Here is a 14,725-nt window from a genome sequence, read left to right as displayed (position 1 = left end):
AGCACTGAATTTTCCACATATTTTAATATGTACTTCAGTACTTTTTAGTTAACATCTTCAAAATTTTCATCTTATTCTTTACTGATTTTATTTATTATATTACCTTCAAAATAATTTTATTACTATTATTTCATATACCTGTAATTGTTATTCACTAATATGGACATTAACCAGTTTTTTAAAATGTATTTATAGAATTTGTGTTTTGTGATCCTGTTCTGATCAAGATTTTCCCATTTTTTTCATGGTCCTTCTAGACAATCCATTTTTATTCATGGATTAATATCCCACTATCTTTTTCCACTCTCCCAGTATCTTATTTATATAGACCTCTCACCATTTCTGATATGATATACATAATGTATTAAGTTCCTTACGAATAAGGTATTATTTATTTATTTTGAAATATAATTCTTACTAAATCTTTATATACAGTACATATTTGTCAGCATGAATTTTATTTTATATATGTTTCAGCATGAATGTGTTTCTGTGTTGTTTTTTTAAAAACTTTTTGCTAGTTGATCTGTGTGAAAATACAGTGTGTTCTTTTATAAATTTACATTTATTTTCATATGTGTATTAAAAAAAATATGTTTTTTTTTTATTTTTATTATTATTATTGGCTTGTGTTTTGTGGTAAACATTTAAAAAAATTATCTGTTTTTATCAAATTTAGATTCCTTTAGTATGTACTTATCAGTTATAATTTAAAATATACCTTTGTTTGTCATGTATGTAGTAATATTTTTATTTTTCAAAAAAAAAAACTTCTTTTTGTTTCTTTTTTCATCATTTTAAAACAATTATTTTTTATAATATTATTCAATTAGTGATATTTGCTGTTGGAAATTTTTGAAAGATGTTTTAAAATATCATTATTTGTAATGCCATTGTCACTGGTATTGATTTATTTTCTGCATATTATGACAATTATTGCTATGATTAGTTACTAGCTTATGTACCAAAGGTATAATACATAATACCGTGTTTATATTAAGATTCATTACACAGTTTCATTTATCTTTTCTACTGTCTCATCCCTGGCCTAATGTATGCATGTTAACTAGAACAAAGTATTAAGAAAAAATAAAACTATGGTTAAAATTATTTACCCTTCTGAATAAAGTGATTAAAATAACAGACATTCATTCTTTAGGAATAATTTTTATTGTATAGAAGAAAATTTTTCATATTGAAGAAACATAAAATGTCTGCTGACTGAAGAATTATTAAGTAAATTGTAAAATATTTGAGCGAATGAACAGTTTATTTGATACATATTGTTTAGTGATTTCAATACTAAGGAAGCAAAGTAAAAATTAAAGAGCAGAAGAATTTGAAAGTGGATACAACAGAAACAATTAAATTGAACAGAAAGTTAATAAATTATGCAGTAACAAAGCAACTAAGTAAAAAGTGGCTTGAAAAGCTGATTGATTCAAATGATGTACTGAAATAACAGATACCTTCCTCAGCTTTTCTGATATGGTCCCTTACGCAGCTGGATCCTGTTTTTATATAGTGAATTGTATCTCTGGATTCCAGCTAGAATGTGTTGTTAATTAGAACCCGCAATAAAATAGAGCCAAGATAAAGCTTTGAGGAGCCATTACTATTGAAATATAACTACTTTGATCATACATACCTCAAACTGTTTACTCTTCATCTAGAAAAATAAGCATTGACCTTCTACATTACTCTGGTACACAGTAGATGTGTAAAGGAAAGAAGAATTGGATTACACATGATAAAATTACTTAATTAATGTAGCATTGGAAGTAACAGTGAAAGAATGGTGTGAAACAGTATGAGGAACCTTAAAAATGTAATTATTTTAGATAAAGAGGAATATACAATAAAAAAAAAAAAATAGAAAGAAATTCGTAACAGAATGAGAAGGTACAGTGTAACTGTCATCTCTGTCTTAAAACTGAAAATAAATAGTCAAATTTTTTATTCATTATCTTAATATGCCTCTTGGAAATGAGCTGGAAATATAAATATCTATGAAGAATAATGTATGTAGTCTTATCTAAAAAAAAAAGTGTCTTGTAAAAAATATAACAGATCAGTTGATATATATGTATGTTGGTACATAAACAAGTGTGCTTAATTAAATATTACTTATACAAATTTTTTAACTTTGTATTTATATCATTTTTTGATAAGAGATTGTATAATTGTTTTTATGCTTGTATACTTTCTTTACAACATTTCTTACATTGTTTAAATATGGAAAGATTTCACTGTATTAAGCATTAAATTCATACTCCATCAACAAGTTGCAGTACAATAATGAAGAGGATTTCATATTTTTTCTTAATTGCAAAAAATTGCTACAATTGACTGCATCGACTACTGATTGCTATGTTTCGCATGAGTTTTAAAAGGCATGACGCATGAGATTTTGCGACATGATAGAATTGAGTAAGATTAGAAAAAAGAAGATTACAAAAAATACACTCTGTTGATTAGGTATGTGAAACAACACTTCATCGGACTAACAGAAGATCATCTTCGTTTCAAGAAACCAGTGTCAGACCTCAGATAAACCTAACCAGATCAAAGAGCGTGAGTCCTTAACTAATTGTTTCTCTTTCTTTTTTTTTTTTTTTATATAGGTTATATGTTACCAATAGAAATTTATTTTAATTTTGTTTCTCTAATCAGTTAGCAATCATCAAATAAAAATTATGTATATTTTATGTTTAGTTTTATGTTTGCACTTACAGAGAAAAGTTTCATGATCATTAAACTCATTATAAAGAATCTGAAATACAGGGTTATCATAAAAGAATGGTGCGGTTTCAGTAATTTGTAGGAAGATTGTAGGGAAATTTCTAGATGTTATATTGGTATCCCTGAAAGCCTCCAACCCAAAAGTTTGTTTATCAGCAGTTGTAACTACAACGTCTGTTCCTGTATTGTTATTGCGGTGAGTTTAGTGAGTTACTATGTTCTCGGATAAAGACAAAGCAAAGTGTGTTTTATTGATGGCTGAATTAAAATCCGTAATTTTAGTTCAACGTGCGTTTCGACATGAATTTGGAAAGATCCACCACACAAAAATAAAATAACACGTCGGTTCAAACAATTAGAAGAAACCGGATCGATTAAGAAACAGAAATCAACCGGCAGACCAAGTGTACCATACAAAACGGTTGAACTAATTATACAATCGGCAATTAGAAGTTCTGGGAAGTCCATCCTCCGTCGAAGCGTCGAATTAGGTATTCCAAAATCAACAGTTCACAAAGTTTTACATAAAAAACTGAAATTACACGCTTATAAATTCCAGATACTGCAAGAATTGAAACCCGATAATGGTGTAAAACGTTACAATTTCGCTGTTGAAATGTTGGACAGATAAGTGAAAACTAATCATTTTTAGACGATATAATTTTTACAGACGAAGCTACATTCCGTGTGAATGGATGTGTTAACAGACACAATTCACGAATATGGGGCTCTGAAAACCCATATGCCATTATAATTATAAAAACCCAATATATAATTATTGAGAAACAACGCGATTCGCCTAAAGTTAATGTTTGGTGTGGTGTGATGAAAAATCATGTAATAGGGCCTTTCTTCTTCGCTGAAAAAACAATTAATGAAGTTGTGTATCTTGAAATGTTAACCGATTATTGCTTTCCTCAGCCGGATGAACTCAAAAACATTCATCGACTTCATTTCCAACAAGATGGTGCTCCCCCGCACTTCAATGCATTGGTCATGGGTACTTTGAACGAAAAATTTGGAGATCGATGGATAGGCCGGCAAGGACCTATACTTTGGTCTCCAAGGAGTCCAGACCTGACACCTTGCGATTTTTTCTTGTTGGGGTATATCAAAAGCGTTGTTTATTCACAAAAAATTTGCGATCTAAACCTCTTAAAAAACAGGATTAATGAAGCAATCACAACCATTAACGAAGAAATGTTAACTAATGTTTGGAGAGAAGTTAAGTATCGTTTGGACATTTGTCAAGCGACTAAGGGCGCACATATTGAAATTTATTAATTATGTAAAAAAATGTTTGAGACGACAAATTTGAAAAATAAAAAACTGTAAGTAATTCTGTTTTAATTTAAACCATGTTCAAAACCGCACCATTCTTTTATGATAATCCTGTATAACAACATTTTTTAAAAATACAAGAAAAACAGATTTCAATTTTTCTTATACATATTTTTTTTTTATGAATTTATCAATTCTAGAAATAATATTTGTTTAAAATGAGCTAAAAATGTTCATGTACTTAAAATATCAATTTTTTTTCTTTCTTACTGAAATAAGATATTTGTTCTATAGTAATGTCTGAAAGTAGTTAATGGCAGGCATTCCAGAAGGAATGGAAATTTCCCATATTTATTTTTAAATAAGTGACATTATTGTTTATATATACAAGTAATTACATCTGCTACAGTACATAAACAAAAAATCTACTTATAAATTATAGCTAAAAAAAAAATAAATAAATTTAAGAAAATAGACATTATGTAGTAAATGAGAGTGAACAGAAGGTGGTGGTTATAAACACGGTATTTGATCTGTCTAAAAGTATCTTCAATAAACGAGTGGAAATGATAAGGAGATATTTAGTATTAAAATTTCTATTAAACTAGAGTCAATCAAGATCAATCCAATCATAGCACCAGGAGCTAAGTAAATTTTTTTTGTGTTCTTAGAACTTTGATTCCATTTTTCTTGTAGCAATTTTTATATGCTTTGTGATAGTATTTCTTTTTAAGAAAGTACTTTTTTAATTTATTAAAGATTCCCTTGATGAATAGAAATAGAGTAGCTTGCCCAAGAAGTGTAAAAGAGTTGATCATTCACTTTTTTATACCAATATTGTACATCAGCATAGTGTTACAGCTGATAGCAATATCATGTCTTTATAACAATATATGATGTGGCATTGCTATGTATAAAACATGATGTAGTGTTGCTGTATATGCGTAGATTATTTTTTTTCAGATTTCTTGGAAAGATTTTACCCAACTGTTTTTTCTTTTTACCAACAACTTCATACTCACATTATAAAAAGTTAGTTGAATCCTGATTCAACGACTAGTTTATTGTCTTTGGTGTAATAGCCATAATAATCCTATATTTTGTAATGTAAGCATGCTACATTTCAATCATTAGCTATTATAAATATCAGTAAACAATCTTAAAAGGAAACAAAATAAAAATTCATTAGGATTTATATGGATATTTTTAGTTAAAATAATGATTGGATTGGTTTTAAAGATTTCAGTTTTGGTACATTTTCATGTAATGTGTTTTCAACAAATAATTAAAAGGTCTCCAATTAGATATAAGTACTATTTTTGAAAGTGGCACAGGAGCACCGAGAAATTACTTTTCTTGTGGCAATATGTCAAATAATAAAATTTTCAGTTTTTAGTTACTATTAAAATGCTGACATCCATGGTAGAGTCTCTGTTGCTTTCATTCAGAAGGTTCTGGGTTTGAATTTTTGATCAGGATTGGAATTTTTTTATTTACTAAAAAACTCATCTTATGATAAAAGCAGTATTCCTAATTGGGTTTTAGCCTCCTGTTACCATTACGATTAAATAAATAAATAATTATTATTGTTATACTGACTTACAGATAACTGTTAGCCCTATAACAGTAGCATATGAATATTCTATTGTATATTATATACTATTGAATAGGGCTATTGCCCTATTCAATAGGATTACAAAAATTGCTGTTGAATCTTAACAATTAAATGAAATCAGTAACAAGAGCATTTCTTAAATCTAGTTAAAATTACCTAAACTTTAATCCTCCACTTAGGGATCTACAGCTAAATGATTTATAGTTTAATTGAAAACTTTTACACACAACACATTTTGAAGATTTTTCACGGTTCCTTAAAGAAGCCTGAATTTATTCTTAAATTCTCGTTAGTATTTAGAGAAAAACTGATATGTTACAACTTATATTTGAACTGGTCAATGCAAATCATAATTTTATTTTGGACAGCACCCCAGTCTCAGAAATTATAAGCAGGGTAGCTGTTTACTATTTGGAGGGTGACTTCCTCTGAATGGGAGGAATTCCTTTGAATGGGATTGATGTCTAGTTTTATGGTCCTCCTGAGGATAGATCCTTCTTTTCTCACTCTACATACATCTTTCCTATTCTTAATCAAACTTTACTCTCCATTGATTTTGGAAAAATCTTTACTAATGTCTTCTGATCAGGACTAAGGATGTTGGAACATATAGAACTTTTGCATATTTAATATATATGTGGTTTGATAAGAACCCCAATCAGATCTCTCTCTCTCTCAATTCACAAGGATTATAATAGAAATAATAAAACAATTTTATCTGGTTTAGAAGAACTCTTTAAAAGATTCTGTGCGCTTAATAATAAATTTGCAAAAGATTTGATTTCTATTATCCTACTATATTTAAAACTGATTTAAAATTATAAAATTGACTAGTTCATCTGGAACTGTGGAATTCTTTTTGTGTCTTTGTTCCCCTTTTTATGAGTTTAGAGAATATTTATGACATTCATTCAGTCTTACTTTTTATGTATTCAAGAAATATTACATTATTCTCATTCTTCGTTTTCTTTACTTTTTTTTTTATTAAATTATGCTATTTTCAAAATTAAGTGAAAAGTTTAGAATTGATGTTAATAAATAAATTTGTGATTGAACATGAGTTCATTACACCTTATGTAAAATTTTATCAAGTTTTACACATGTTTATTTTTTAATTAGCCTATAGATTTTGCTTAAGTTTTTATATTAAACTGCCAGGCTTTCATAGTTTAATTTTTTTTTAAAGTAGTATTTGCTGTTGATTCTAATTGTGCACTCTGTTTTTGCTTACTGTTTTGTTTTTAAGTGCCTGATTATTTACTTTCCCAAATGCTTACTATACAGCTTTTATTTTTGCCTGAAAATATCTAAATTATCCATTATTACAAGAGTAGTTCTTTATAAATTAAATTAAATTTAAACATCTACTCTTTCTCTTTGTTAATACATTTGTTTCAACAAAATTTCAACATTACTTTAGTCTTTTCTGGTTAATTTTTCTGTGATCTGTAAACTTAACCTAATATATTATGTTCATTTGAATGTTAAATAGGCTACAGCATTTAAAAGTTTGTAAATTTTTTTTACTTAAGTGGAAAAAAGATTGTCACAATTTTTAACAATCATATAATATGGGATATAAGAGCCTTCTATGCTCTAACAGCAGTTTCCCACCATTTGCAGCTGACTCAGTGCAATTACATGAAGAAACCATTTGTTAACAAGTGTGTTAGTATTTTATTTTTTTTTAGTCTTCATGCAAATTTGTCATAGAAAATAATTCTCTACAGTACAAAAGAGGGCTGTTTTCAAATACATAACGATTTTAAAAAAACTTGGAAGAATTTTAGAGATCAAAATTTTGACCATGAAATTTTATAATCAGATTATATTTTTCTTAAGTACTGAATTTTAAATTTAATAAAACTCTTGTTTGTTGTATTTGTAAGTTGGTGTGTTAACACCAACTTATGTATTGCATCATTATTTAAAACTATCATTGGAAAGACAGTTGGTAAGCATTTATCATCTTATTGAATAACCATTAGCCATGTAATATAGCTCTTTTTTTTTCATTATTATACATTTAAGTTTATTGTTCCCTGCATTCCAAATTTCAGAACCTCCTATCCTGCCTTCCATTCGCATATTAACCTTACTTTCTCATAGTAAGGATGAGATAAATTTTTTGTCATCCAATACTGGATGAGCTAAAAATCAGTTTACTGATGCTATTACTAATAATAAAACAGTTTATGAAAAAAATTAATCAAAAAAGGTTTTTATTACATGTTTAATATAAATCAAAGAAGGTGTTTAATGTGTTATTCTTCTGGCCTTGTTAGTCTGTTTCAACCTTTTAAATCCAGAATTACACATCTTTTTCTCAGTTTCATCCTGATTTATAGAATTAACTGAGCTTTTAATTAAAAGCTTAAGAAAGTCCAAGTCATTTGGACTTGAAAAAAATTCCACATCTTTGAAAATTCTGAAGAATAAAAAATTGTAAAGCCACAAATCATATGAATTGAATATTTGGTCATCGAATTGTTTCTTGATGTTTTTTTCATTTATAAGAATGTTAGATTGAGTTAGTCCCTAGATTGAAAAGCCCCCATCTTGTTTCCAAACATAGGGATGTCCAATATCAATCAAAGGATTATTTATTTATTTATTTAACTTGACTATAACAGCATTTCATAACATCTTAAGATATGAAAAACCAGCTACACTTCAATCAAAAAAATAAGGTTCTAATACTCCTTTTTTTATGCTCCCACTCAAAACATGAACTCCAGGTACATTAGATTCCTTCTCTGTAATTGTATGAGAATGTTCATCAAATAAATGCAATTATGATAGTTTATAAGATCATTTAGTTTGAAGTATACTTTATCATAAAATATCACTAACCTACAGATATGACAATCTGCTACAAAATGAATTATGAGTTATTCCTCACAAAATTCCATCCTTCTTTCAAAATGATCTTCACAAATTACATGAAGTTGACTTGGCTAATTACTTTAAAATTCTTCATAAACAATTTCTGATTATTTTCAATGGAATGGAAGCCTTTTACGTAGATATCTGAGGACTCTTTACTAATGTCCCCACAAGTTGTTTGTTTTCTGAAGCTCAGTTAATTCCAGGCCTAAGTGATTATGGAGCATTTCAAATAGCTCTGGTATTTTCAGATTTTATGTTTAGTTTACACAATTGTTGAAGTGTCTGTATTAAAGAATTTGAAAATCGTTGCATGGAATTCTTCATAGGTTACAGCAGAATCTTCATTATATTTCCCATCAAGAATTATAAAAACTTATTCTTATTTTACTTAAACACCACTATTCTCGATAGATTTATAAAATTAACTGAACCGTAATTACATCAATTAATTACTTGAAAACTGCAAAAACAGACTGTTATAGAGTTTAAACCTCATGCAATGGAAACTGACTTTTAGCCCATTGTGTACTGTAAATATGCAGAGTGAGTAGGAATTAACTTCCTATTGAAAATTGATTATAACCTTTTTAATGCTTAACTAATTCTCATGAAACGAAAAATCATTTTGTTCCATACAACAGTAGAATTGTTATGCATTGCTAAAATTCTAAGCATCACCATTATCCACCAGTTTCCATAAACAGATGGGAATGCGACAAACTTCTGCAGATAATCCAGTGGTATGTTTTCAAGGACTTGACGAATTTGCTCCTTCAGTTCATCAAACGTTTTTGGTTTTCTGTAATAAACTTCCTCTTTTCCCACCCCCAGAGGAAGATGTCACAGGGTGTTAGGTCAGACTCCGTGCTGGCCATTCAAGGGGGGCCACAACATCCCAACCAGTATCCTGAAAAAAGGGTTTCAAACCATGCACAGGCAGGACATGCGATGTGAGGCAGGACCCCCATCTTGCATAAAGATTAGGTTGTAATTCTCCCATGTGGATACAATAATATGAACATAATCGTCAACCATATTGAGGTACCATTCTGCATTCTTTGGGTCCCGAATGAGATATGGACCCACAACGTTCATGGATGTCATGCACACTGTCACCTTTGGGCAATGTTAGCTTTTTACAACAACCACCCTTGGATCCTCTGTTGCCTAGTAATAACAATTGTGCTGGTTAACAAACCCCCCCTAACATGAAACATGGCTTCATCTGACCACAGAATATTACCAAAAATATCAGACCAGTCTTCATACCAGGAAAGCATCATCTCCCCATATTCTAACCAATGATCACAGTCTTCCAGCCCCATAATTCCTGGCAGTAATGTGGTTTCAATGGGCAAAAATTCAACTCTTTCTTAAGAACAGTTCAGATTATGTGTCAGGTTACACCGCTTTTGCCAGATGCCTATCTTTGTGATTTCTGAGGACTTCGAGTGAACATTTCCTGAACCACTTGCACATTTTCCTCCATCTTGGATGTTGAGAGGCAACTGTGTCTCCTAACATCTGATGCAGAACCTGTGTCCACTAGTTTTGAACGGTAATTCCTTATAGTCTTTGCATCTACCACGGTATGAGGTCCTTTCACACTTCTCTGCTGCACTTCTGCGCCACCATCTCTGTACTTGTACCACGGACCGCCCATACTTCATACCACCATGCCATCTGAGCTTGCTCATGCAAATTTAGACTTTGCGCCACTGATACCTGCAATGACATAAATGAGATATGTAATAAATTCCACCATTGTAAGGATCAAAATGTTTTTTGTTTTGTGAAAATTGGTTAAGTATTAAAAAAGGTATAAAAATTTTCAATCGGGAGTTAATTCCTGCCCACCCGGTATGTACTTAATTACATTACAAAAAAACTCAGTTTGATTAAACTAATCTTATTCATTTACATATTTATTCAAGGAATATTTATAGTTTTGACATCATAATTTAGAGCCATTAAATATAGTAGCTCTGGATGATAAAAAATAATTTTTGTACTTTTCAACCAGGTTTTTTGATTATATGTTCATAAACGCTGTGGGGACAACATTTTGCCGTAACGAAAGACTTTATGCATAATATTTGTAAAGTAAAAGATATTTAATTAGCCTAAAAATATTATACAGCATTTTCTCTCATAATTATTATTCTTTTATATGTGTAGTGGAAAATTACAGTCGACTGATTGCATTATATTTTTTAAAACATATTTTTAAATCAACACACTCACAATGGACAGTTAACAATTTTTCTTGATTCTTATTTATAGAAATTTCTACACCTGTTCTCTAAACTATATAATCACAAAACATTGAACCTTATTAGTTATATGTTCTTTTAATTTCATAGACCGGTGAGTCTCTTTGTAAGGTCAGACTGTGTAAAAAATGGGCCAAAACACATTAAAAATTTCCGCAACTCTAATGATATTAGCAGTGTGCAGATGATTATTATTATGGTGCAGCAGGCAATGACTTTGATTATTAATTTTTGCATTTCTTTTGTATCATTTTTCCGTCCCAGAAAATAATTCATGATTTTTCATGTCATTGTTTTGAATGTTTTTGCTTTAAATGTGTGACTCATTTTTCCTGTTTGACATCTTTATCACAAACAGTATAATTAATTCCAGTAACACTTCTTCTTTGTACAAAGGAATCAAACAATTAAACCTACATAGCATTTGGCACAGTTTGGTACAGCGACATCCATTTTAAATGTACTGTTTAACATATCATTTTAAACATAGTGTTGCTGGAATTATTTAGCTCTACACATCATGTAGACTTTTCAAACAGCATTACTATTATTTGTGAAAAAATATTTCTTTTTTTTTATCACTTTACAATTACAGTAATATATATTTTTAAAATATTCTCTATCATAACATTAATGAAATTAGTAATGGTAGTTAGATGTTTTTATACATCAGTACCGGTTTATAAAAATAATTAATTGGCTTTTTATGAAATTTTTGTTATGTTTTAATTATGTTCACAGGATGATGCTATGAAATCAGTTTTTACTAATGGATCTGATTTAAAACCATTAAATAAAGGTGAATATAAAGCATTATCCACTTCTCCACCTACGACAGTCGTTAGATTTCGTACTGTTGATCATGACTTAGCAAAAGCAAATGGAATAAGAGGTAAGTTGTTCAGTTTATAAAAATTATTGTTAACATTTTACTGTAGTTTGTACAGTAATATTAATGTAATAAGTACCTCATTACAAAATAAATAAGGTAAATGTTATATATTCATTTATATAACCTGCATAAGATTGAAACATTTATGGGAGTACAGTATAGAAATTTTATAGCTTATGAAAAATCTCACCAAGATTGACTAAGATTCAAATTATTCATTGAAAGATATAATATTTTCTATATCTTCCAACTTAAAGCTCTTTTGAAAAACACTTTACCACCAAGATTGATGTATTTAACTATTAATATAAATACTAATTGATTGATAAGGTGTTACAAAGGTTGTCTGAAACGTTTTGAGCCTCAACATGAAGATGGCAGCACTCATCAACAAAAGTTAGGGAATGTATTCTCACATATATTGAAAGGTGCTCACTAAAATTTCCAGCCATTATGGATGTTCAGTTGTTGTTTGATAATCATTTGAGTAAGTCATTGTGAGTGTTTTTGTGAAAATGAAAAAAATTGAATATCGTACTATGATTAAATACTTGCTGCATTTGAAAGGCAATTACGCCTATGCAAATTAAAACCAAGTTGGACACTGTTTTATCATTTGCACCATGAAAAGATGAGCAGCTGAATTTAAACATGCTTGTACCAGCTTGATTGGTGATGAGCGTTCAAGACAGCCAAAAATTGCAACCACCACCAATATCATCGAAAAAGTTCACCAAATGGTACTGGACGATCAGCATATTAAGTTACAAGGTAGCAGAGATTATAGGCATATTGAAAGAACATGTTTATCATATATTAACTGAAGAATTAGATATACTTAACCTATTCGTGTTTGCTCACTTTGGACCAAAAATGCATTCGAATGAAAATTTCCAAGGCCCTGCTGGAGCAGTTAAAGCAAAACGAGTCAGATTTTTTGTGTCGATTCATAACTGTAGATGAAATGTGGATCCACCACACTCTTGAGATGAAGCAACAGTCAAAACAGTGGGCTGCAAAGGATGAACTGCTCTGAAAAAGGTGAAGATGATTCCATCAGTCAGGAAGGTAATGGCAACAGTTTTTTGGATAGTAACAGAATTTCATTTATTGATTATCTTCAAAAAGGTAAAACAATAATGGGATAGTATTACGCATCATTAGTCAGACAACCCTTGTAAACCCACCAGGTTGGTCTAGTGGTGATCATGTCTTCCCAAATCAGCTGATTTGCAAGTCGAAAGTTCCAGCGTTCAAGTCCTAGTAAAGTCAGTTATTTTTACACGGATTTGAATACTAGATCGTGGATACCAGTGCAGATCATTATTTTCGTGCAGTAGTTCTTTTGTACGATTTCATCTATGTCATTCATTGTTTCTTCAAAATCTTTTTTACTCTCAGCTAAAATTACTACATCTACGTCTACATTTTCTAAGTCTGTAAATGTCATGTATGTGGTTTGTTTTTCTTTAATCTTTCTTCTACTATTAATCCGGATGCTAAAATTGCTTCCCTAGTCCCTATACTTTTCCTGAAATCAAACTGGTTCTTTCCTAACACTTCTTCCACTATCCTTTCAATTTTTCTGTACAGAATTCTAGTTAAAATTTTTGATGCATGACTAGTTAAAGGTCATGAGGGTCCTGGGACCACGAGATCAGAGGACGACGGACCACAAGACTTATCCCTCTGGTCAGACCGTGGACGGAGCGCCGGCATGGAGAGGTGGAGTACTACATGACCCAATTTTTAACGGGTCACGGGTACTTCCGCGCTTACCTCTATGTCATAGGGAAAGCGCCATGTGTACGGGACGACGCTAAACACACCTTTTTCAAATATGCTCGGTGGGCGGCAGATCGAGGGACACTAGAGACGGATCTCAGAGCACTGAGCCCCCACGGTATGGTTGCGATGATGCTCCGTAATCTGAGCTGCTGGGAAAGTGTAGCTGATTCATTGGCAACATTCTCAGGACCAAAAAGGTTGACCTGGATAGTCCTGAACATTAGGTAGCTCCTCATCAGCCTATTATAGGAGGACTTGATCGGAAGTAATGTGTTAAACGGTTCCTGGTCTAGTCCTGGTAGAAAGGGGGGTCCCTTTCTACCAGTGGTTCTACCAGGTGGTTTTAGTCGGTAGTCTGCTGATAGTGATTGGATAAAATGATAATACCATCAGCGGGAGTCCAACACTCCATGTGTAAATGCATTTCCACCTCCCTCCGAAAAAAAAAAAAATTTGAATTTATATAAGAAATTACACTGATAAACGTAATCATTGTTTCCTAACATGCAATACATAATTTTAATCTGTTTTTTATGCTGAAAATGAATATGAAATTAGAATCTTTCTTTCAGTCACCATTGTAGAAAAATTTTTAGATTTTAACAAAAAGTTTTTTTTTCAGTTTTCAACAGATAGTTAGCATTTTAAGCTCCTATATTGTATTTTGTTAGCTCATTTTTTATTAACTTTGTTAACATAATTTGTAAGCAATAAATAAATAATACTAGACAAAGAATTAAATCATATCATACATAAATATTTTTTTTTGTCTTCAGTCATTTGACTGGTTTGATGTAGCTCTCCAAGATTCCCTATCCAGTGCCAGTCGTTTCATTTTGGTATTACCCCCACATCCTAACAATTTGTTTTACATATTCCAAACGTTGCCTGCCTGTACAATTTTTTCCTTCTACCTGTCCCTCCAATATTAAAGCGACTATTCCAGAATGCCTTAATATGTGGCCTATAAGTCTGTCTCTTCTTTTAACTATATTTTTCCAAATGCTTCTTTCTTCATCTATTTGCCGCAACACCTCGTCATTTGTCACTTTATCCACCCATCTGATCTTTAACATTCTCCTATAGCACCACATTTCAAAAGCTTCTAATCTTTTCTTCTCATGTACTTCGATCATCCAAGTTTCACTTCCATATAAAGCGACACTCCAAACATATACTTTCAAAAATGTTTTCCTGATGTTTAAATTAAGTTTTGATGTAAACAAATTATACTTCTGACAGAAA

General features: G+C 30.7%; 1 protein-coding gene across 4 annotated transcripts in view; it reads left to right on the top strand.

Moving 5' to 3' along the window:
* axo (axotactin) overlaps positions 1 to 14,725 on the top strand; it is a 235,087-nt gene that overhangs the window by 188,547 nt on the left and 31,815 nt on the right. For all 4 annotated transcript variants that reach the window (XR_012756891.1, XM_075369761.1, XM_075369760.1 and 1 more), the window contains one exon: positions 11,542 to 11,692. Coding sequence is in view for 3 of the 4 variants with exons in the window: in XM_075369761.1 (XP_075225876.1) it covers positions 11,542 to 11,692 (151 nt within the window). In the remaining variant the exon portion in view is untranslated. The remainder of the gene's footprint in view (positions 1 to 11,541; positions 11,693 to 14,725) is intronic.

The sequence above is a fragment of the Lycorma delicatula genome, chromosome 6 (genome assembly GCF_047948215.1).
Source record: "Lycorma delicatula isolate Av1 chromosome 6, ASM4794821v1, whole genome shotgun sequence".
NCBI classification, from domain to species: Eukaryota; Metazoa; Arthropoda; class Insecta; order Hemiptera; family Fulgoridae; genus Lycorma; species Lycorma delicatula.
The sequence above is the reverse complement of the archived record's forward strand: the minus strand, read 5'-3'. Positions and strand labels throughout refer to the sequence as shown.